A 23,990-nucleotide genomic window follows, 5' to 3' on the forward strand; every position below is an offset into this window, starting at 1 on the left:
AAAGAGAAATGCAAAAAAGCTAAGTGCTAATTATTCTGCTGTATAATTATGTGCCTCTTCTGCCATTGATGAAATTTAAGCGATTGCTGTGAAGTAATTTGAAGTAATGCGCTTTATTGAAAGCAAGCTTCAGTTCCCAATTATTGAACCACTTATTTTGAAACAGTTACTGTTTCAGGCTTCCGTTTTGCCACAGGCTCGAGCAACGCAAGTGATTCTAGGTTTGGGTTCAATTCTGTTTCACTGAAAAATTCCTCTTTGGACTGCTTCCGGGGCTGGGTTCAATTTTCGTCCGACTCTCTGGCATAAACAGACTCCAAACCTTGAGATACAGGCAGCTCACCTACTCCGAGCAGGGTGGCAAGTTGCAGTTGAAATGCGGGTACTGCCGTCTGCGCTGGCATGGTTTCTGAACTACACAGAGCCATGCAAACTTTATATTCGGACAGATTTCACCCAGATGTGGAACTGGGACAGAAGATTTGATACTGTGACAGACCAGATCGACAGAGCTTTCAAATTATGCAGAACACCACTGCCATCTAGTGGTACCTTCAGGCTGCATATCCTCTCTGATGCAAAAATATGCTCAGGGTCTCTCTGGGCAGGGCCACCTTTTATGACTATGATTATTACTAAATTTCTATCCCGCTCTTCCTTCAAGGAGCCCAGAGCGGAGGACATGGTCATGTTTATCCTCACAACAACCCTGTGAGGTAAGTTAGGCTGAGAGACACATGACTGGCCCAGAGTCACCTAGTGAGTTTCATGGCTGAATGAGGATTTGAACTCAGGTCTCCCCAGTCCCAGTCCAACACTCTAACCAATTGGAAAGGCAAATAAATCTTTCCAAAAGACTTGGAAAGACCAATCAAGTCTTTGTAAGTTACAACAAAGCTCTGGAGATACATGGAAACCGGGGCCACATTTTTCATCTCTAGGGGGATAGATGTTGCCCAGAACCCCTATGAGCATTCATCACCTGGGACGGCACTGACGGTGGCCAAAATTTCTGGGCCTGGCTCATGCTCTGATTGGTTTTCTCAAGATCCTTGGAGTGTACCCATCAAGCCTGGGTCATGGATTTCGAATCTGGTTTGCTTGTTGCCGAGGGAGTTATGGCTACCATAGCACGGAGGTACCCAACCTTGGCAGCCCAGACATTATTGGACCACAACCCCCATCACCACCACCCCTGCCGCAATGTCAGAAGGTTAAGCGTGCGCATGCGCGCGCACACCCCTACACCTGCTGCCTCCTTCACCTCGTGTTTTATAGGAGCATCGTAGCTCCTGGGTTATGAAGTTGCCGTGTCTTGTTTGCCTTGGAGGAGAGCAGAGCCTGGGCTTTAACCCACATGGCCATGTCTCCTAGGTAACAGGACAGACAGTTTGGAAGTGCTTAATTTGATTCTGGGAGGAGAAGAAGCTGTGCGGAGAATGCAAAGAACAGGCTGCTAATTTCTGTCAAGATGGAGAATAAAATTTTAAAGAAGAAAATCTGACAGGCTGACAAGGAGTTACACCAACTCTCTCGTGATCGGCTGAGCCGTGTCTGTGAGAGGCAGTGGAGTCTGGCGAGCCAGAGTGAGCTTGGGAGGGAGAAATGTCACCTCTGAAGGCACACACACACCCGCCCGGCTTGTTCAGGGGCTGAGATGTGGCTGTCGGGGTTCTTTTGGGATGAAGCCTGGGTCATAGCAGGATATGAATAAGAATAACAGCACCTCACACTTATAAAAAAAACCACACACGTGGTCCTCTTTTCCTTGATAGCTTCTCCTCTTCTCCCTCTTTTAAAAATATATATCTCTATAGATCTCCCTGTTCACATGTTTTAATCTCGTTTTGGACATATCTCTCCAAATAAGTTGGATCACCCTTGGGATCCAGAGGTTTTGGAGGTATCTCAATGTGGTTGAGATACCACATTGTGGTATCTCAATTTTGTCCAGGGAATGTCACCCACAGATTGCATTCCATGGAAAGAACGCAACCAGTGGTTTGTATTCTAACGGCTGTTGCTGGTGTCTCTCTTATGTTTCTTTTTTAGACTGCGAGTCCTTTGGGGACAGGGAGCCATTCATTCATTCATTACTAGCTTTGAGTACCTGCCGTTGCTCGGCTTTATGGTGCACGTTTCTCTTTGTTATTGCATCCATCTCTGTTTTGTAGCTATACCTGCTCCTGTATTCCTGTCTGTCTGTCTGTGCGTGGTGGTTGTCGGGGTTCCTGGGTGCTCTATGTTACTCGTAGGGTCCTAGGAAGTCACTGTGCAAAGTTTGGTCCCAATAGCTCAAAGGGTGGGGCAACGTATAGGGAACAGAAAGAAAGACAGACATTCAATTTGTATTATATATATGGATATGATTTCTCTATGTAAACCACTTTGGGAACTTTTGTTGAAAAGCAGTCTATAAATATCCATCATATCATATTTTGTCCATTGTGACCGCAATCCTGAGTATTCCTCTGTGCAAAGAAATGATTGCAATGTCACACCAATAGTTTGAGGGTTGAGCATAGAGAAGGGGTGATAACACAGAGGAATCTGTAAGAGCTTTAGAGGCCTCTGAACGCCAGTTGCAGGGGAGCAACAGCAGGAGAGAGGGCATGCCCTCACCTCTTGCTTGTGGGCTTCTCAGGCACGTCCAGGGCCTCCAAACCCCCTGGGGGCTCCCAAATTGTCCTTAGTCTGTCCTGGGTGGTGTGGTTTGTGCCCTCAAGAACCTATGTGTGAAAAAGGATGCTTAACTTGCAGCAGGGGCCTTTAGGTCCAGGCTCCAAAATTACCCAGGTGCACCTCTGTTCTCAGGGGCATCTGGTGGGCCACTGTGTATAACGGGACACTGGACGAGAGGCCTTGGGCCTGATCCAGTAGGACTAGTGTGTTCTTAAAGCTCTCGCCTCTTTCCCCTCACTAGGGGGTGCAGCCCTTATCAAGAATCATCATGGGCATTCCCCTCACCCCCAGATGGTACCTACCACCTTAGTGGGCTCATATACTAAATGCTTTCCAGATCCACTACAGGGCTAAGGAAGGGATTTCTAACATGCCAGGGCATTCTGGGGAAACGGCTTGATTTATTTCCATGGTCGCAGCTCTCTTTTGCATTTGGGCTTGGCCACGTCCGGCATGCCCGGCGAGAAGGATGTCAGTAAAGCGAACAGGACACTAAGTAAGTCTCTTGCAAATGCAGACTTCAAACTGGATCAGCCCAATTGTTAGCAGTGGTTCGTATAGGGAAGCAGAGTGTCTGCCTCCCCCAGGACACCGCAGCACTAAACAGCAGCTGTTGCCTTGATGGACATCTAAGAAGAGGGAGAAGAAATAATTCAATAGAGGCCAATACAGCTCCCTGGAGAAAGCCTTCAATATGGGGAGTGAGATGCCAGCACATCTCCTCTGCCCCAAATGCACCAGGTGGGCTCGGGTTTCCACTCTGCAAAGGAACCACCTTGCAGGAGATGAAGACGACCATTGGCATGTTGCAAAACATACTTTTTAAAAAAATTAGGAGCAGGCAGTGTGACATGCCTCTTCTCATTGAGATGTTACTACTTTTTTGCCCTCCAGAGATGCCTAAATCATAAAGGTTTATGATGATGGTGATTAATATTGATTCATTGTTACCTCTTCTCATTGCTATAAACTGCCTTTGGCTGCTTGTTTTGAAAAGCCTGCATTAAACATTTAAAAATAAAATAAAATGAATCAATGGCAGCGGCTAGAATTTTGCTGGCAAATTTAGTTATATTGCCTGGGTGTGTTACATCTGAGTGCAGTGCTGGACTATAGTTGGCAAGTTGTTCATGCATAGGAAGCTGCCTTATACTGAGTCAGACCCTTGGTCCATCTAACTTAGTATTGTCTACACAGACTGGCAGCAGCTTCTCCAAGGCTGCAGGCAGGAATCTTTCGCAGCCCTACCTGGAAATGCCTGGGAGTTAACCTTGTACTTTCTGTAAAGTAGATGCTCTTCCCTATGGATGTGCCTGACGGAACATGAAGCTGCCTACTGAGTCAGACCATTAGTCCATCTAACTCTGTATTATCTACACCGACTGGCAGCAGCTCTCCAAGGTTTAGAAGCAGGAATTTTTCTCAGCCCTACCTGGAGATGTTGCCGGGGAGGGAACCTGGTACCTTCTGCATGCAGAGCAGATGCTCTTCCTCTGCGCTACAGCATGAGACCCCCTTCAGCAGATGACAAGACCCTGGCAATAGGCCTGTTGCCACCCACCCTAAAACATATCACCCACCTCAACTGTATTTGTTTCGTGTTTTTAAAAATCTGTCTGGCTATTCCCCTCCGGGCAGAGATTGCCAAAGCAGCTAATAAAAAGTAGCACCACCTCTTTTTTGCTTTGAATACTGAAACACTATGATTCTATTAACTGAGACCTTTTGCACGTGCTCTGTGACTGAGCTAGGGGTCCTCCCACTCCCTTGCCTTGCTGAATGCCTAAGGGAGACAAATTAATTTGCAAAAAAGCCAACACTAGGAACCTAGGAAGCTGCCATATACAGAGTTCTAGCTCAGGATTGTCTACACAGACTGGCAGCAGCTTCTCCAAAGTTACAGGCAGGAGTCTCTCTCTCAGCCCTATTGTGGAGATGCTGCCAGGGAGGGAACTTGGATCCTTCTGTTTGCAGGCAAGCAGATGCTCTTCCCAGAGCAGCACCATCCCCTAAGGGGAAGATCGTATAGTGCTTGTACATATAGTCTCCCATTCAAATGCAAACCAGGGCAGGTCCTGCTTAGCAAAGGGGACAATGCATGCTTGCGACCACAAGACCAGCTCTCCTCCCACACTGTTACTTGGGCGAGGAGATCTGAAAAGCACAACCTCTTGAGGGTGCACACACATCACAGAGTGTGCGGCCACAAGACCTTGATGGAGGCCCACATTCTCCGCTGCCCACAGTTCATGGAATGCACAGAGGTCGCAACAAAAAGTGTATTCATCCCCACCCTTTATGTGGGGCCTCTTTCATCGCCCAATTCCTACATGCTTCACCCACGTCCAGAACGGACTACTGGAAAGTATTCCAGTATCTAAAAGGTGTCAACTGTTCTACCGTGCTTAATTATTATTATTATTATAAGCAAACTGGAAGTTTAGAACTGAAGGCAATTGAAATCACGCCGAAACCGGCCGAATTGATCTTCTTAATCATGCCGTTGCTAGGCAAGTAGATGAGGGCTGTCTGAAAAGAAGGCTTTATATTCCATCTCTAAATTTCTATGATCTTGTTATCTCTTTTAAATCCCTCCCAAACCCAATTTACAAGGGAGAGAGAGAACGCCAGCGGAGGCGAGGGGAAAGCTTTGTAACATCACAGGGACGATAATTGGAAGAGAACTTTTAGAAAGAGGAGGCTAGAAATGGCGGGTAATAAAATCATCTGGCTTTGACTTCATTGCCTCTGATCTAAAATTTGCCTCTATTCGGAAAGCAAAGGCGGCGAGGCCTTTCAAAAAAAAACCTGACAGTTTCACTTGGTGGAAAGGAAACACAGTGTTGAGATCCCAATAAGAAACTGACACCAGTATTTGGAGAGGAAGTTAAGAAAATGAAGGCATTGCTCTACAAGCAGTTTCAAGGCGGTGAACTTGTGTTCAGCACAGCCGTCACCAAGTTTTCGCCTCTGTCAATGTCTACCAATCCGAAAGTAGCATCGCAGCTGCCTCCAGGAGTGACCAGTCAAATGCTTCTACCTACAAGCAGGCAATATTCCTTTCCCATCATGTGTCCCTGACAGGTAATTCAGAGATATACTGCCTCCGAACATGGGGGTTCCATTTGGCTACCATGCCTCAGAGTTGTTGATAGACCTGACCCTCAGAAATTTGTCTCATCCCCTTAAGCAGGGGGTTTTCAACCCTGGGTCCCCCGATGTTGCTGGACAACAGACCCCATCATAAGAACAGCCCAGCCGGATCGGGATCAAGGCCTATCTAGTCCAGCATCCTGTTTCACACAGTGGTCCACCAGATGCCTCTGAGAAGCCCACAGGCAAGAGGTGAGGGCATGCCCTCTCTCCTGCTATTACTTCCCTGCAACTGGTATTTAGAGGCATCTTGCCTCTGAGGTTGGAGGTGACCTATAGCCTCCAAACTAGAAGCAGGGGTGGAGCCACCATTGTGCAGGGGGGGTTCAAAGAACCTGGACCGCCATGCTCAGGGGCTGCACCTCGCACCCCCGCCAAGCCCCTGGCTTCTGATGTCAGATGTAGGGGGCGTGGCTGCGCTCGCATACGGGGCCGCGCGTCCCATTTGGAAGGAAATTCTGGCCAGCGCTGCCTTCACAGTGTGGCCGGGATGGCTTCTCCCAGCTTGCAAAAGCAGAGAGAGGCATTCCCGGCCAGGCTGGGAGCCCAGTGCTGGCTGAAACCTCTTAAAAACAGAGCTGCAGGCTGTGGTGATTGGAACTCGGCATTTATTTATTTATTTGGTTCTTCAAAAGGCAGCCACGTTCTGAAGTGATAAGGATCGGGGCCACAGTGGGGGAGGGTTAACGCTTTGCCCCTGCGCCGATCCCCGAACATGAATTCCCTCCCTGAGGCGATTATTATTCTGTAACATGTATATAGCATCACGAGGTAACTTTATATATTCACCCCATTACGAAACAAACAGTAGCTCCTAGGGGGCAATTCAGCTTGGGCAATTGCTGTAGGGGCAGAAGATTAACTCACATGTGTGCGCGCACACCTCAGCCTTGATCCACGTTGCCCCTTCCCACACTTCTTTTTGAAAGAGTGGAGGACGCCTCACAGAAATCTGCGTAATACACAATTTGGTCATAAGACCGCTTTAGAACTATGGGGCAATTCAGAAGCCCGCAATCCAGAAAGACATTTGAATGAGGAGAACCGTGTGAGCATCCTTTCCCAAGAGTGTTTCCTGGATTCGTGTGAACGTCAGAGGATACTCTGAGCTGAAACTTCCAGTAAAGTTAGTGGGAAGAAGTCAACACAAAATGTGCACGCCCATCATGGCCCTTTGCTGCACAGAGACCAGATACGGAGACCGACCTGCAAGAGGATCCATGGACTTATTTAAGAAATCTAGGTTAACAGCTTAATAGGAGAGGGGGGGAAATGCCTGTGGAATAAGACGTGGATGCAAGACTTCTAGGCAAATCCATATTTAAAATAAGCTTTATATTATGTACGTCCAATGGAATTTTGCAACATATCCCAAGGCTCGGCTGTTAAATATACAACAGCCTTCTGGGAATTGTTCCCTAACATTTTAAGAGTCCCATCAATCACTTTAGATTTCAGTATGAATTAAAGAAGCGAAGGGAGAAGAAAATGGCCATTATCACAATTTTTTGCTAATGGCAAAACGGGGTGAGAAGCGTCCCCAAAACGCATCGCTCCGTTTAGTCCCAGGCTAACTGATTTCGCAGGCAGGCTTCATTAGCAAAGAAGTCATTTTGTTTTTCAAAATGCTTTCATGGAAATTGGCCCAGCTGTTCTGGTTTGGAGACACAGTCGTGGCTGTTTTCATGCCTCCTCTGCACCCTTGAATGTGTGTCACCCACTCATACAGCAATACAAAGCTTTCTGTACTCTCCCCCTCCCACCTGCATCTTCTTTTAATCTTTCTTCTTCCAAGAGGAATTATTAGCATCTTTAATGCCAGATTCAGAATTCCCTTTTGTAAGAAGAAGAAAATAGACAGGGTGACTTGTAAGATCAACACCACTCAGCAAAGGAAGAGGCACAAAACCACTAGAAAAGCCCCTGAACGAACGGGAACCGTTTTTAATAGGGGATAGTATGTTATTCCCGAGCAATGCTGTTCCCGAGCAAGGCAGGATAGAAATAGAATCCATGTAATTACACTTTTTTGCCTGATGTCAGCTACTTTGGGGGTCCTTCTGGATCAAGAAATGGGATACCAATTATTGATAGGGTATTACTATATTAGCCACCCAATGGCACAGTGGGGAATTAACTTGCCTAGAGAGCAGGAGGTTGCCGGTTCGAATCCCCGCTGGTATGTTTCCCAGACTATGGGAAACACCTATATCGGGCAGCAGCAAGATAGGAAGATGCTGAAAGGTATCATCTCAGACTGCGTGGGAGATGGCAATGGTAAACAACAACAACAAAATATCTATATCAACAAAAGTTTCCAAAGCGGTTTTACAGAGATAAATAAATAAATAAGATGGCTCCCTGTCCCCAAAGGGCTCACAATTGAAAAAGAAACATGAGAGAGACACCAGCCACAGTCACTGGAGGTCCTGTGCTGGGGGTGGAGAGGGCCAGTTACTTCTCCCTGCCCCGCTCAATAAAGAGAATCACCACGTTAAAAAGGTGCCTCTTTGCCCAATTAGTAGGGGTAACCCAGGTAGCAGTGCTAACCCAAACCCCCTCCTGTATTCTGGTCTTGTGGTAGCAAGCATGACTTGTCCCCATAGCTAAGCAGGGTCTGCCCTGGTTGCATCTGAATGGGAGACTTGATGTGTGAGCACTGGAAGAGATTCCCCCTCTTAGGGGATGGAGCCGCTCTGGGAAGAGCAGAAGGTTTCAAGTTCCCTCCCTGGCTTCTCCAAAATAAGGCTGAGAGAGATTCCTGCCTGCAGCCTCGGAGAAGCCGCTGCCAGTCTGTGAAGACAATAGTGAGCTAGACAGACCAATGGTCTGACTCTGTATATGGCAGTTTCCTATGTTCCTATGTTCCTAAAGACAACCACAGGGCTCTGTGGGCGCCAGGAGTCGACACCGACTCAACGGCACAACTTTACCTTTATTACTATACTGCCCCAAACAATCAAATCCATAGATCGATGCAAATCCTGCATCCTCCCACTTTTGCAGTGACCAAAAAACAAAAACAAAAAGTATTGCGCTTGAGAAGCAACTCGTAGGACCTCGGGATTCTGCGTTCCTGATTGTGGAGATATGTGTGCATGTGTGCATGGAGCTTTCCCAGACAGCAAGCTCTACCGCAGGCGCTCTGCAAAGCTCTACTGCAAGTTCGAAGTCGCCAAAGAAAAGACGCAAAAAGTGGATTTTTTTTAACCCCAGATATAAATTGGGCGACACTCTAACGCCCGATATGAAAAACCGGAATCATGTATGAATTGCTATCCGATAGTTCGCGGGGACTTTGGGGTAAACCTGGCCAATATGTGAATGCACACCCTCCATCCCGGAGGAGATGCAAGCTAAAAGCCGGATGGGAAAATCTTCATGGAGATCTCCACACTGGCACAGAAAACAAGCACATCTGGAAGAGCGAGGGGAGATGGCACAGAACGGGCAAAGCCTCTTTGCCTATTCTGGGCCATCTCCCCTCTCTCCACTCTCCCCAGATGTGCTTTGCAAAGCTGGCAGCAAACAGGAGGCCATGTGAACGGAGGGAGGGGGGGAATCAATGTCCCCATTGTTTGCCACGGGCCTGCCCCACATTTTCCAACCAACCTCCCTCCTCAACCCCGCCCGTGCCCTGCCACACTTTGTCAGGACGTGCCGCCCTCTTTCTCCCCCTTCACGTCCTCTGCAGGCATGGCAAACTTTATGAATGATCCCCGCTCCATTTCCCCATTCCACACGGGGCCAAGACAGAGCCCAGGGCCAGGAACCCGATGCCAGCACTTGCATCCGTGTGTGTGTGTGTGTGTGTGTGTGTACTTTTAGCACTCTCTCGGCTGCATCCCTTTGCAGGCAGTTTCCATGGCAACCCTTCCCTTCAAAAGAAGCATTACCAGAGTTTAAACGGAGGGAGATGGAACTTCAAAACCAGGAAAGGGGCCATGCGCTTATGTGTCTCCACAAGCAACTGGGCTAACCGCGCCACTGGCCAGGAGGGAGATGCCTTTCCTAGTGGCACAAACTGCAACATTTCCCCTTTTTAAATTTTTTTTGCAAAGTATCTGTTGCTTTGCAGCACAGGCATAGCTATAACGGAGCGAAAGGGTTCAAAGAGCTCGGGCCCCCAGCTCCCGAGGGCCCTCCAGCTCCACCCCTCCCTATTTTCTTCATTATCTCTCTCACTCGGGGGGGGGGGCTGCCAGAGAGAGGGATGAACATGGGGCCCCCTCTCCCCTAGCTATGCCCCTGCTTTTCAGCCAGAATTTGGCTCCCTTTTGGATCCGATCCCTAGGCAGGGGTAGAGACAGAGGAGAAGCTTGAGGGGCCACTCTTCACTTAAATTTTGGGGGGCAGCAGTGGAAAGAAACTTCTGTGTGGTGTGGCAGAGAAAAATATGTTTTCAGGGTTGAAGAGATGGGTGATTAGGTTTGAAACAGACATAGGGAGCTGCCATATACTGAGTCAGACCATCGATCCATCTAGCTCAGCACTGTCTACACAGACGGGCAGCAGCTTCTCCAAGGTTGCAGGTAGGAGACTTTACAGGGGTGGGAAACTTGGCACTCCAGCTGTTTTTGGACTACAACTCCCATAATCCCCAGCCACAGAGGCCAATAGCTAGGGATTATGGGAATTGTAGGCCAACATCTGCAGGAGTGCCAAGGTTCCCCATCCCTGATAATATCCCACCAGGGAGGGAACTTGGAACCTTCTGCATGCAAGCAGGCAGATGCTCTTCCCAGAGCGGCCCCATCCCCTAAGGGGGATATCTCCCAGTGCTCGCACATGCAATCTCCCATGCAGATACAAACCAAGGTATAACTTGGTTAGCAAAGAGGACAATTCATGCTTGCTACCACAAGACCAGCTCTCCTCCCCAACAAGAGAAGATGCAGGAGGGAATTCAGTAAAACAAAAGCAGCGGGGTGTCTGTCTGTGTGTGTGTGTGTGTGTGTGTGTGTGTGTGTGATATGAAATGCTTAGGTCAGGAGTAGATAACCTTGTTTGGGGGAGGCATGAGAAAAGAAATAGAGGGGGGCACAGAAGGGGCAAAGTGCAATTCTGGGTGGGTGAGCTGTGCCCCACATCATGTTAGATTTCTGAAAGGGGGGGATCTGAGCCCACCTTCTCCTCCCCACCCCCACAGAACCCCCCTTGAGTATTATGGTGCGACTGGTTCTACACACCCACACACACCCTGCGAGGCAGCCTACACACATGCTGGGGGCATGGGGTTTCCTCCCCACATACACACTCCCAGGGGATAATTTCTGAGCACACAGGAACCTGACCCAGAGGAGGGGAATTGCCACACAGACCCGGCTTCCACGCATGCAGCATCCCTACCGGATTAGGGCAACGGCCTTCATCTGACTAAACGGAGAGTTGGTGTGCTATTTGGTTTCAGGTCATTGCTCAAAGAGGTGCCTGCTCCTTGTGGTAATGAGAGACTTCTCCATGCAAGGATTGTGTGCAACTAAGCAGATGCAGAGGTGCACCCAGGTGACTGTGGAGCCTGGAGGACCTCAAGGCCTTAGGAGCCCCCAAACACACACAAATTAAGCACCATCGTGCTTGGTCGGGCGACCACACCACCCAGGACAGACTAAAGAGGATTTGGGGGGGCCCAGATGAAGCAAAGCACTATGGAACTCTAAGCTCCTGCAAGAGGAATCTCAGCTGCTATATTATCCTACACGGAAAGGCGGCTGATAGATCAACTCTTTGACAAGCACAAGTCTATTTATCACCCATTCCATTATATGCTAGCAAAGGTACTCTTTCAAGGCCAGCCAGGCCTGTCAGGAAAACAGAAACCCAAACCAGCACGGGAAGGCTTTTGGCTATTAAGACGCGCGAGATAAATATAGATCCTGCATTTTATTTATGGCCATCCAAGGCATCCTTGGGAAATCTGGAGATCAACCTCGCGGGCCATTTATGAAACCCCTGTCGCTTTAAGCCAGGGGTTCCTAACCTGCGGCACTCCAGCTGTGGCTGAACTACAAATCCCATCAGCGTGGCTGGGGAGTGGGGACGATGGGAGTTGTAGTTCAGCAACAGCTGGAGTACTACAGGTCGGGAACCCTTGCTTTATGGGACCTTCTACAAGCGTTCCCCTTGAAATGGGGAGCAGTTTTTATTGTGGCGGAAGTGTACAAAAGAAAAACGACAAAACAGAACTCAGCTCAGAAATTAAACACAACCCAACACTGCTTTGGATTACTACTTCACTTTATCCCTCTATATTCCTTTCACGTTTGGAATATTTGTACATACAATGACTATATAAAGTTTTCAAAAGGTCATTTCCAGCCTTTTGGGTTTTGCATATGCAGGTCTTTTTGCTGGAGATGTGAGACGCTTTCCAGATTAACCCTTACCCCAGTGTCACTACGGATCTTCGAAGTGGGCTCCCGCACTTCCCGTGTTGTGGCACCACAGACCCTGCGCTGACAGCAAAGAGCCGTCCACATTTCCGGTGCCTTCTTTTGGATTTTAACTTTGTGTTATAGTGCTACAACGTTGGAAGTCCGTGGCAGAAAAGTAGCTGTATTTTCCCGTTGCAGAGTTTGAAATTCGGGGAATCGTTCTCAATACAATCCTGCCAAGCCAAAGCATTTCACTGCTGTTCTAGAGTAACCTAGAGTTACTGCTGTTCTAGAGCAGGGTTTCTTAACCTTGTTCTAGAGTAATCTGGAAAGCGCCCAGCTCCTGGCGGCATTGACACTTAGCATCAGCAACCCTAATGAGCATTGGGGTAGACAGCCAGTAAAGGTATTCCCTCTCTGACCAGGCTTTCTCTACTTAGATTCCCCTTTGTTAGACTCTCATGTTTCATTCTCTCACCTGGAAAGAGAGAGAGAGACTTCCATCTTCTCCCTTCCCCACTTCCTGAATGTAGCAAGCAGCTAGGCATGTAAGCTTACCTGTCTCTCCGATGTATTTCCAAAACAAAACGACGTTATTTAGAACTTTAACTCCATTTCTCCAGACAATATTAATTAGCAGTGTTCCCTTACCTATGCATTTCGGTTGCAGCTGGGGCAGATAAACAAATCTCCCCTCCGAGCTCTCGGACACTTGGTTAAAAGTTTAAAAGGGTCATCAACAGTCCAAAAGAAAGAAAGCTAGCACAGAAAGCTAGCAGGCCAAGAAGGAGGGCTCCGCCAGCCCTAAGCTCTCTAAATATAGGAAGCTCAGTTTCCAAACAAAGCTCTCCTGAAGCTGCACGTTAAGTCTTTGATGAAAACCACCGCACTCAGATTGGCATCTTTGCCCATTTAATCAAGTACATCTCAAAACACCATAAAAACATCAATGGGCACTTTAAATGAAATGCTTTCTATGCCGCTCATACTTGCAGACTTTGGCTAAGAAATGCTGCCCTTTTCTGATAAGAGTCTCCACTTTATACCACCAGAATACGATGGGTATCGGGCAGAAGAATTCACGGGGCTAGGCCATGCCCCTCCTAAGTCCACCAGTAAAGCAGGCAGCTGTCTTGGTGCAGCATTGAAAAAATAAGGGGGCCTCTCCAGTTTCAAGGCTGCCAGGACCAAAAAGCATTGAATGAAATACACAGGACGCTGGGATCAAATCCCGCCATCACACAGAGAGTGATGTTAATGAACTCCAAGGCAAGCCTGGGCAATGTGGAGAATGCAGTGGACCGAGATAAGGTTCCCTCCCTCTCTCACAACAGTAGAACCCAGGGTCATTCCATGGCCAGGAAATGTGAGAATGGCAAAAGGAAGGACTTTCCCACATATTTCAGAATGTGTGGATCTCTTTGCCACAAGATGTGGTGATGGCCACCAGCTGGGATAGCTTTAAACGGGGGGGGGGTGTCTATCCATGGCTACTAGTCTTGATGGCTATAGGCCACCTTCAGGCTCATAGGCAGGAAACCAAATACCAGATGCAAGGCAGCAGGAGAGAGGGCGTGCCTCCTTCTCCTGGTTATGTGGCTTCCCAGAAGAATCTGGAGGGCCTCTCTGGGCAACAGGATGCTGGACTTGGGCCTGATCCAGCAGGGCTGTTCTTATGTAGAGGCTATGCAGCCACATAAAAGTCCCGCCTGGTGCAGGAACATAAGAGCAGCCCTGCTGAACCAGGCCCAAGGTCTGTCTAGCCCAGCATCCTGTTGCTGCAGGACACGATAGAGGTGACCCAAAGTAGCGTAGCGCCTGGTGGGGAGGGGCACAAAATGCTTCCTTGCCCCATAATGCTAGTGGGGGGACAGCCCCATATCAAAACCAGCTCTTGAAAGCTGATACGGAAGGTGTGATACAGAGGGTGGGGGACAGCAATACGGAGGTCCGGGTAGAGGAAGGGTTGCTGCCTCTTCCCTCCTTGTGCTGCTTGGATCGGCCCCAGAAAGCTGCTTCGAGGGCCAGGGGGTGGTGTCTTGCTGGTGCCTTAATAGTTTGCTCCTTGAGGCAACTGCCTTACCTTGCCTTATAAAAGGGTCGCCCCTGGGACAGGAGACCATTTAGGTGTCTGGAGAAGCATTCGCTGGGTGAGTGCAGAGACTCCCCTCTCTCTAGCAAAGATGGCTCAGGGCCCAAGAAAGATGGGGTAAGGCATTGACACTCGTGCATGGGCATTCCAGAGCAATGGGTGGGCCATGTACCCTCCCTGCCATTACTGGCCTGAAAAGCCAACCCGTGGGACCACAGACACCCTCCACGCAAGAATCTGGCATCCAGAATGAAGAGCAAGCAATCTGACAACTGCACAGCCTCAGCAAGCTTGCAAATGTTTCTACATGATGCTAGTCCACAAAGTTTTTAACTGGCCTGTCCGCATGCAAATACCAACACAAGTCTGTTGTCACACCTTGACAGCCTGAAAGTGTGAAGCAAAACTTTACCAGAACTGTCACTCCCTGGTGACCTGGGCCATTTTTGTTCAGACGCAGACAAGCACACAAGAGGACATTTGCAAGATAATAATCCGCTTGACTTACCAACCGCAACGATGTTTGCGGAAAGGAAGTGTGGACATCTCGCCTTCCCTGGGAAAGGGTCTTCTGGCCGTCCCGAATCAGTGAGCATGGTTTCCATAGTTGCTGGAGCCAAACGGGAGGGTCACAGCCCTCTCAACCCGTTCAAGACACGTGTGCAAATTGTCAGAAGGAGCCACCATAGAAATTCTGGCCCAGAATTCAGTCCTAGCAATAGCATAATCCCGTGAAGGTGGATCTATGAAACTGTCTCATACTGGGTCAGGCCATTGGTCCATCTAGGACTCTGGCAGGCAGCAGCTTTCCAAGGTGGAGAGCTCTTTCTGAGCTCTGCTACTTGAGGTAGTTTTAGTGGGATACGCCGGGAACTGAACCTGGGTCCTTCCGCATGCCAAGTGTGCGTCCCACCACGGAGCTATCGGCCTTCCTGAGGCTCAGGGTTGGGCTCTCTTCCCATGATTTGGAAGTCTACTATCCAGAATCCCAAGAGCCACAATAGGATCACATCTCAGCCGATTCACTCCCGTGGCTTCTGTTAAAAGAGTGGGAGGTAGGCAAGAAGCCACGTTGTCCTCGTCCTCCAGGCCAGAAACATTTACGCCGTCACGTTCACCAGACACTTAAGGAGCAGAGGTCCTGGGGCAAGACACACACCTGGAACAAACCAACAAAACACATTAATAAGATTTCCCGCACCTGCCACTCCAGAATTCTAATTCGGGCACATATTTATAGAAATATGGGATTCTTCATTAAATGTTTAAGCCGCCTTGTGCGCACCCGGCACCCAAAAAACCAGTGTCAAGACTTTTACACTGTTACAGCTCCCACCAAGGAACTGTGGGAAGAGAAATGCAATGTGTGTGCCGTGTTCTCTCTAACAGGGATTGATTCCCAGATGTTGTTGACTGAAACACCCATAATCCCCAAGCAAAAGCATTGCAGCTGGGGATTCTGGGGGTTCTAGTCAACAACATCTGAGAATCCCTGTTAGAGGGAACACTCTGTGTGTGTGTGTGTGTGTGTGTGTGTGTGTGTGTTTCCCTTTCCTTATCAAAACAACTCAACGTGGCAAACATAAGTAATGTTTTAAAACAATCCATGTTACAAACACATCATCAGAACAAAGTTAGTTATTGGAACGAACATCAAAAGTTGGCAACAAACCAAAATACATTGCCCAGGGGCCGGTGAACAGGGCAGTGGGGTGCAAAGGCTCTCCAGAGGAGTCCGGTGCTAGCCTGACATATTTAGGAGTGCATGGTCAGAGTTTGGGCAACTTCCCTGGGAGTTATTTGCACATGGCCTCATGCTGCAGGGTAACAGTTGAGCAAAACCACTTCGAATCACACTGCCGGCATTGAGGGAAGCAGCTCTCCCCTCTGCTCTTGGGTTTTGTTTTGATTCAAGTTCTCATTGCATGCCTCCATGTTTTCCTTCTAGCCAATGCAAGTGGGGGGGAGAGCTTTCTAAAGAACTATATCTGCATTTCTAAAGAGAATATCCCTCTTATCATGCTAATGATTCTATGTCAGTGCCAGCATCTTAAAAAACACAAGATAAGCTAGAATTTGCAAGACAAAGCCCGATTTGTGTGTAGAGTGGGTCCAAGGATCTTGAAGGGACTTCAGGCTAGCGCGTGAAGTGAACGCACACACTCTCTTCCGAAGGAGATTCGGGGTGACAGCCCTGTTTGCAAAGCCTCCTGGGGAAAGGTCCCTAGAAGGTTGAACTTCTAGGGACCCTGTGTAAAGAGCTGGATTCTGAAGACTCTAGCAACTTGGGGGTGGGGAATGGAACAAGCCCCCACTCTGAAACCAAAACAAGTGGCCATGATTTACTAGGGACAGATTCTGGAACACGGGGAAAGGCTGACAGTGATATACACCAAAGCCCTCCAGCAGATTATTAATCCAAGAGGCGATTAAGCTTTGTGCTTGAGTATTCCAACCATTGCACATTTTTCATTAAACCCACCACATTTTTTTTCTGTCTGCTTTGTGTTTAATTGGGCCGCAACTGTTAAAAGAACTACACTGGCTCCCAATAGGTTTCCAGGCAAAATACAAGGTGCTGGTTATAACCCATAAAGCCCTAAACAGCTTAGGCCCTGGTTATTTCAGAGAACATCTTCTTCGCTATGAGCCCCATCGCCCATTGAAATCATCTGGAGAGGTCCATCTGCAGCTGCCACCAGCTTGCCCAGTGGCTACACAAGGGACGGGCCTTCTCTGTTGCCACCCCGAGACTCGGGAATGCAAATAAGAGCCTCCCCATCTCTGACAACTTTTCAAACGTCTCTAAAGACGCATTTAAGCACCCAGAGCTTGTTAACTAGACTTGTGGTCTTAAGTTGTTTAAAGGTTTTAATGTGTGTTTTAATTTGTTTTATGTTGCTGTAAACCGCGCCCAGAGATGGAAGTTTGGGTGGTGTACAAAGGATATGGTGCAGCGGGGAAGTAACTTGCCTAGGGAGCAAAAGGTTGGCGGTCCGAATGCCCGCTGGGATGTTTCCCAGACTATGGGGAACACCTCTATCAGGCAACAGTGATAAAGGAAGATGCTGGAAGGCATCATCTCAGCTCATACTGTGCAGGAGATGGCCATGGGAAACCCCTCCTGTATTCTGACAGAAGAAAACTACATGGTTCTGTGGTCGCCAGGAGTTGACACACCACTGACCCGACGGCACAACTTTACCTTTACAAATGATGCGATATGAAAGACGATATGATATTATTTATTATTATTTATTTGATTACTAGACCGCCCTTCCAAAAATGGCTCAGGGCAGTTTACACAGAGAAATAACAAACAAATAAGATAGCTCCCTGTCCCCAAAGGGCTCACATTCTAAAAAGAAACATAAGATAGACACGAGCAACAGTAACTAGAAGTACTGTGCTGGGGGTGGAGAGGGTCAGTTACTCGCATGACTTGTCCCCTTAAGCTAAGCAGGGTCTTCCCTGGTTGCATATAAAAGGGAGACTAGAAGTGTGAGCGCTGGAAGATATTTCCCTCCGGAGATGGAGCCACGCTGGGAAGAGCAGAAGGTTCCAAGTTCCCTCCCTGGCATCTCCAAGATAGGGCTGAGAGAGATTCCTGCCTGCCACCTTGGAGAAGCCACTGCCAGTCTGTGAAGACAATACTGAGCTAGATAGACCAATGGTCTGACTCAGTATATGGCAGCTTCCTGTGTTCCTGTGTGTACTCTCCCCCTGCTCAGTAAAGAGAATCGCCACGTTAAAAGGTGCCTCTTTGCCCAGTTAGCAGGGGTTAATGATATATGATTGCACATTCACACCCTTCATTCTCTCTTTTTTTTCCCCCCAGCTGCAAGGATTTCCCTTCCTCTCCAAAACCTGGCACAAAGAGACTCCTTCCTGGCCACGGTTACCATCCGAGGCTCCAGCTTTCCTGACTGCCTGACAAGCCCCCGAACCTTGCCCCAACATGTCTTGGAGATGCATCTTGGGAGGAACTGGATTTCAGGACGGGGAAGGCACGGTTAGCAACTAATGAGCTTGGGTTGGGTGCCGTGCTGGCTGCAGTGCAGAGCTATTAGGACAGACTGGGGAGGAGGCAACAGTCCCGTGGGCCTTTCCCCACCTCCAGTGGAGACGTTCCTCATCATTCCTCATTGCAGCAGAGCTGTGATATTTCCCTCCTTTTGAGGCTGCACTGAATTATCCTACAGCCGAAGAGCTACCTAGGCTTTAAATTAAACCCTGCTGCATTTAATTCTCCTAAGAAGTCAAACTGCCATCCCTAAAACAAAAAGAGGAATCCCAAGTTCTTAGGAACACAGGATGCAGAAGGTACGGAATATATTAAGCCAGTGGAGATTATTAAATCTCCTGAAATGTTTGTGCCAGCCGAGGGAACCAGGAGTGATTAGGACCCAGGAACCAGACACAGTAAATACTACGGTTGCTGGGCCTGGTTTTATATTGCGACAATAGCATTCTTGCCTCACAAGGCTCTCAGAATAACATCTGCGCCCAAACTCAAGTTCACCCCTGCTAGTAGGGCTGAGCCAAAATGTCCTGGAGGCAGGATGGGGATGAGGCCATCACTCCGTGGCAGAGCTCCTGCTTTGCATGCAGAAGGTTCCAGGTTCAGTCCTTGGCAGCATCTCCAGTTGGGAATGGGAGAGACCCCTGCCGGAAACCTTGGAGAAGCCGCTGCCAGTCAGTGCAGGCGAGGCAGACTTTGATGGCTGCAGGCAGGAGTCTATCTTGGAGATGCTGGGGGAGGGGGATTTGGGACCTTCTGCATGCAAACATGCAGGTCCTCTTCCACTGATCTATGACTCCTTAGTCATAGATCAGGCAGCAGTTCTTAATGTGGGGTCCACCAGATGTTGCTGAACTACAATTCCCAGCATTCCCAGCCACAATAAGCTTGTGCCTGGGGATGCCCCTAACTGTAGTTCAGTAATATCTAACAGACCCCACGTCCACTGCCTTAAAGGGAATCTCTTACAGGGCTCACATGTAGTCTCCCATTCAAATGCAAACCAGGGCAGACCCTGCTTAGCAAAGGGGGCAATGCATTCTTGCTACCAGAAGATAATACTCTGCTGCCCTTAACTCGCCCTATGAAAGGGTTTTCCCTGCCCAAGTCCATCACTGGCTCCTTCTCCCTCTGGAGCGTAGACCCCAGGTCATCAGCTACCAGGGACCAAAAGACCCTGTAGATCAATGGAGGGGATGCTTTAGTGGGCTGATAACTGTACTGTCAAGCCCGCTGCTGAATCCACTTGCACTTCTGGTCTGGAAAGGAAGCCCGAAACCCGAATTGTGACATCAAGTGTTGGGGCCAGAAGAGATCATTGTTCCACACACAACAGCCCATCTTGGATGAGAAGCAGGGCCCAAATACAATCAACACACACAAACACACACACACACACACACAAACACACACACACTGTAAGGAACACTGTTATACGGCAGGGAACTTCTCTATTTTCCAAATGGGAGCCACTTTGGCAAAAATTCTTCCTCGCCACTGTGGCGAAAATTCTTTGGCAAAAATTGGCCACTTTGGCAAATAAAATTCTTCATCCCCCTCTGTTCTTGACCTCTGTTGGGGCTGGAGGGCCCTTTAAGAGAGACGGAGCCCTCCCTTAAGAGCTCTCGGAAGAAGGCGCTGGGAAGGGCTACTCTTCCCAGCACTCTGTGCACACCTTCCAAGATGGCGTAGGGGCTCTCAAGAGGGCTCCGTTTCCCTCCAAGGAGCCCCCTCTGGTGCTGGGCAAAGCACAGCACTGCATGTTGGGAACGGTCCTCTCCGAATGGTGCCAGGGGGGCTGTGCATCGGATTCAGCTTGGGTGGAAGCTTCACAGAGACCCAACGAGCAATTAGTCAGAGAGCTGCATTTCGGGCTGGTGGGGGCTGCCACTGGCAATGACGTGTTCTGACAATGGAGCACACTGTTCTGCACCATCACACAGATAAGCATTGTTATGCGGAAGCAGAGAGTGGCCCCTTAGAAACCGGAGACCAGCTCCTCTGGCCGTCTCCCCCAAAGCTTAAGGTCTCTCCACTGGATCCCACCCCAATCCACCCGGCCCTTTCCTGCACCTCCAGGTGTGTCTGTCTGTCCTGGGGGCCTCGGAAGCAGCCGGGGTGGGTGGGGAGGGGGGGAAATGTGAAGGGGAAGCGTTGCCGGAACAGCCAACTGTTTGCTCAAAAGGTTTGTTCTGAAAACAAGAGATTCCATCAGGATGAAGTATTTCACTCCAAGGGCCCATCCCAAACAGCAATGTTTGTTTTCTGAGCTGCGGTTCACACAGGAATGACGATAACGGTCCTCCGGGCACCAGGGGGAAAGGCACAGATGCCACTCGGCCAACTTTGGCCTCTAATCACCCCGCTTGCAGTCCGCAAACAGCAACAACGTTCTGCCTCGGAGCAAAGCAAATTCCACATTCAGGGACATCACACGGGATCCAGGGACAGGAGCCAGCAGGCCAAGAAGGCAAGAGGTCAGCGAAGCACGAGAGATGCTAGGGAGGGCGGGAAGAGAACCGGAAAGTGATATACTGGTTTGAACTAACCACTGGGGTCTCTGGCAGGATTGGATCTCACAAAATAGATGCCCTCAAGCCCACAGAATTCTGCCAACAACATCCTCAAACCCAAGGGTGAGCAACAGAAGAGATAGGGCAGAGTTCTTGCCGCAGAGCTCTTTCCATGGACTCCACTCAGACCATAGGCTGAAGGAGGAGAGTGAAGTTGCACCAGGCGGCATCTCCTTCCCCTCCTCCCTGCCATGGCAAGAGCCAGCATGCTGTAGTGGTTAGTGTGCTGGACTAGGACCGGGGAGACCCGAGTTCAAATCCCCATTCAGCAACTGATACTTGCTGGGTGACTCCGGGCCAGTCACTCCTCTCTCAGCCTAACCTACTTCACAGGGTTGTTGTGAAAGAGAAACTCAAGTATGTAGTACACCAACCTAGGCTCCTTGGAGGAAGAGCGGGATATAAATGTAAAAATGATGATGATAATGATGATGATAATGGCACCAATCTCCACGGGGTCCTGCTGGCTCCGGCTAACCCTATAGTGCTATATCACTAACCCTCAAATGCTGCCTGCCCCAGCCAATACTGGCTTACTGCTTCCTCTCCAGCAGATGTTCACACTCCATTTCCACCTCAAACCCCTCCTGGATTGTCCTGTCACAAGACTTATAGGAGCAGAGGGAGCTGCCTTCTACCTTGGTCCATCTAGCTCAGTATCGTCAACACTGACTGGCAGCGGCTTCTCCAAGGTGGCAGGCAGGAGTCTCTCTCAGCCCTATCTGGGAGATGCTGCCAGGGAGGGAACTTGGAACCTTCTACATGCAAGCAGGCAGGTGCTCTTCCCAGAGTGGCCCCTTCCCGTAAGGGGAATATCTTACAGGTTCCTGATTTTATGTATTTGATGATATTTTAAATTTTGTTTCTGTTTCTGTTTTCTCTCTTTACTGTGTATATTCTGTGTCTATTGATGTTTGATCTAAGATCATAAATAAACAACTAACTAACTTACAGTGTTTATATGTAGCTTCCCATTCAAATATAGATATCGCTCTGTTTCTTGTGCAAGTGTCAGCTTTCGGCCCTAGCTGCACTCCCCCCTGCTTGCAGCGTTGAGCAAAGGCACCGAGAATTTATGTATTTTTAAGTCAGCGGTTCCCCGCCCCTTCTGTGACCCCCATTGGCCTGAAATGGAGGAGGGGCACTGAATGCGATTCAGGTGGAATATGGACACCCCCTGCCTGGAAAACCTGCTGCAGTGGTGGGCAATATGAACGGCCAAAACCCTGTCATTGAAAAACACATCGAGAAACACTGTACTCACAGTTTCAAGCCGTTGCCTCATACCATCTCACTCTGCACACTTTAACCGGTGCAAATCTCGTAGTCTGGAAAATGCCCTGGGGACAATAGTGATTGAACTTGGGACCCTCTGCATGTAAAGCAGATGCTCTACCACTGAGCTAAGGATGCTCCTGTAGAACATAAGACTCTTCCAACCCAAGTCAGACCATTGGTCCATCCTAACAGCATCATCTACACTGACTGGGAGCAATTCTCCTTAATTTTGGAGAGGAGTTTTTCTCAGCCCTACCTGGAGGTTTTTCACACCCGGCTTTTAGTTCGCATCTCCTCCGGAATGGAGGTGTGCATTCACATATCAACCAAATTTACCCCAAAGTCCCTGCAAACTATCGGGGAGCACTTCACACACAATCTGGGTTTTTAATTGCATATTAGAGTGTAGCCAGATTTATATCCAGTGTTTTTTTTAAAAAAAATCCCCTCTTTTCATTGGGTTTTTTTGGTGCAACTTTGAACTCGCAACAAAGCCCTGCAGAAAACCAGCGGTAAAGCCTGCTGTCTGGGAAAGCTTGTGCATACTTTCCAGATTAAACCCTACAAGAGGGGTAAGATGCTTCAGCTTGTCAGGGTAGTATTGAAAGCAATCCCCCGAATTTCAAACTCCTACCATGGGAAAACACAGCTACTTCTTTTGACACACATGCAATGTTGCAGCACTGTAAGGCAAAGATAAAATCCAAAAGAAGGCATCAGCAATGTGAACAGCACCTTGCTGTCAGTGCAGGGACTGCGGTGTCACAACACAGGAAGTACGGAAGTTCGGTTTAATCTGGAAAGCACTCTGGAGACGCCAGGGACTGAACCTGGGACCTTCTGCATGCAAACCAATGCTCTACCATTAATCAACAGCCCCATCCCTCAAAGAATATATATAAATATATATCAAATATATATATTCCTCAATATATATATATATCATATTGAGGAATATATCAAAGTTCATACAGGTAGCCATCGAGGAAATGACTTGACTAGCAAGCCAGAGGTTGCCAGTTCGAATCCCCTCTGGTATGTTTCCCAGACTATGAGAAACACCTATATTGGACAGCAGTGATAAAGGAAGATGCTGAAAGGCATCATCTCATACTGTGCGGGAGGAGGCAATGGTCAACCCCTCCTGTTTTCCGCCAAAGACAACCATAGGGCTCTGTGGTCGCCAGGAGTCGACACCGACTCAACGGCACACTTTACTTTGCTGCAAGACTGGCTCTCCACCCACAGGAGGTTTGGTGCTAGTCAGTCAAGATCAGGAGGCTGCATATCCTATTACCCAACTGCAGTCCCAGGCTGCTGTTTTGGAACGGTGGGAAAATGAAGGGCAAAAGCCTCCTTGAACTTTTTCACACTGGGCTTTTAGTTCGCATCTCCTCCGGAATGGAGGGGGTGCGTCCATATATCGACCAGATTGACCATGAAGTCCCTGCAAGCTCTCGGGTTTTTCATTGCATGTTAGAGTGTAGCCCGATTTATGTCTGGGGGTTTTCAAATGTCCACTCTTTGTGTTGGTTTTTTGAGGCAACTTTGAACTTGCGGTAAAGCCTCAAACTCACAAGTAAAGCGTGGGACTTTCACACACAGCAGACTTTATTGCAGGTTTACTGGGAGGCTTTAGTGCAAACTCAAAGTTGTAAAAAAACTGATGCAAATAGTGGAATTGTTTGCCCTGGATATAAAGCAGTCTACACTCTTAACACGTTGTGAAAAACCCGAATTATGTGTGAACTGCTCCCCAATAATTCGCAAGGACTTTGGGGTAAATCTGGCCGATATATGAATTCCCCCACCCCCCA

The 23,990-nt window shown here is 48.6% G+C and overlaps 1 protein-coding gene across 1 annotated transcript in view; it reads right to left on the reverse strand.

Moving 5' to 3' along the window:
• The window catches only part of PLCH2 (phospholipase C eta 2), a 310,229-nt gene that overhangs the window by 268,749 nt on the left and 17,490 nt on the right, over positions 1-23,990 (reverse strand). The window contains exon 2 of the mRNA XM_053280835.1: positions 14,810-15,460. Within this exon, the coding sequence (XP_053136810.1) occupies positions 14,810-14,906 (97 nt within the window). The 5' untranslated portion in view covers positions 14,907-15,460. The remainder of the gene's footprint in view (positions 1-14,809; positions 15,461-23,990) is intronic.

The sequence above is a fragment of the Hemicordylus capensis genome, chromosome 16, assembly GCF_027244095.1.
Source record: "Hemicordylus capensis ecotype Gifberg chromosome 16, rHemCap1.1.pri, whole genome shotgun sequence".
Classification (NCBI taxonomy): Eukaryota; Metazoa; Chordata; class Lepidosauria; order Squamata; family Cordylidae; genus Hemicordylus; species Hemicordylus capensis.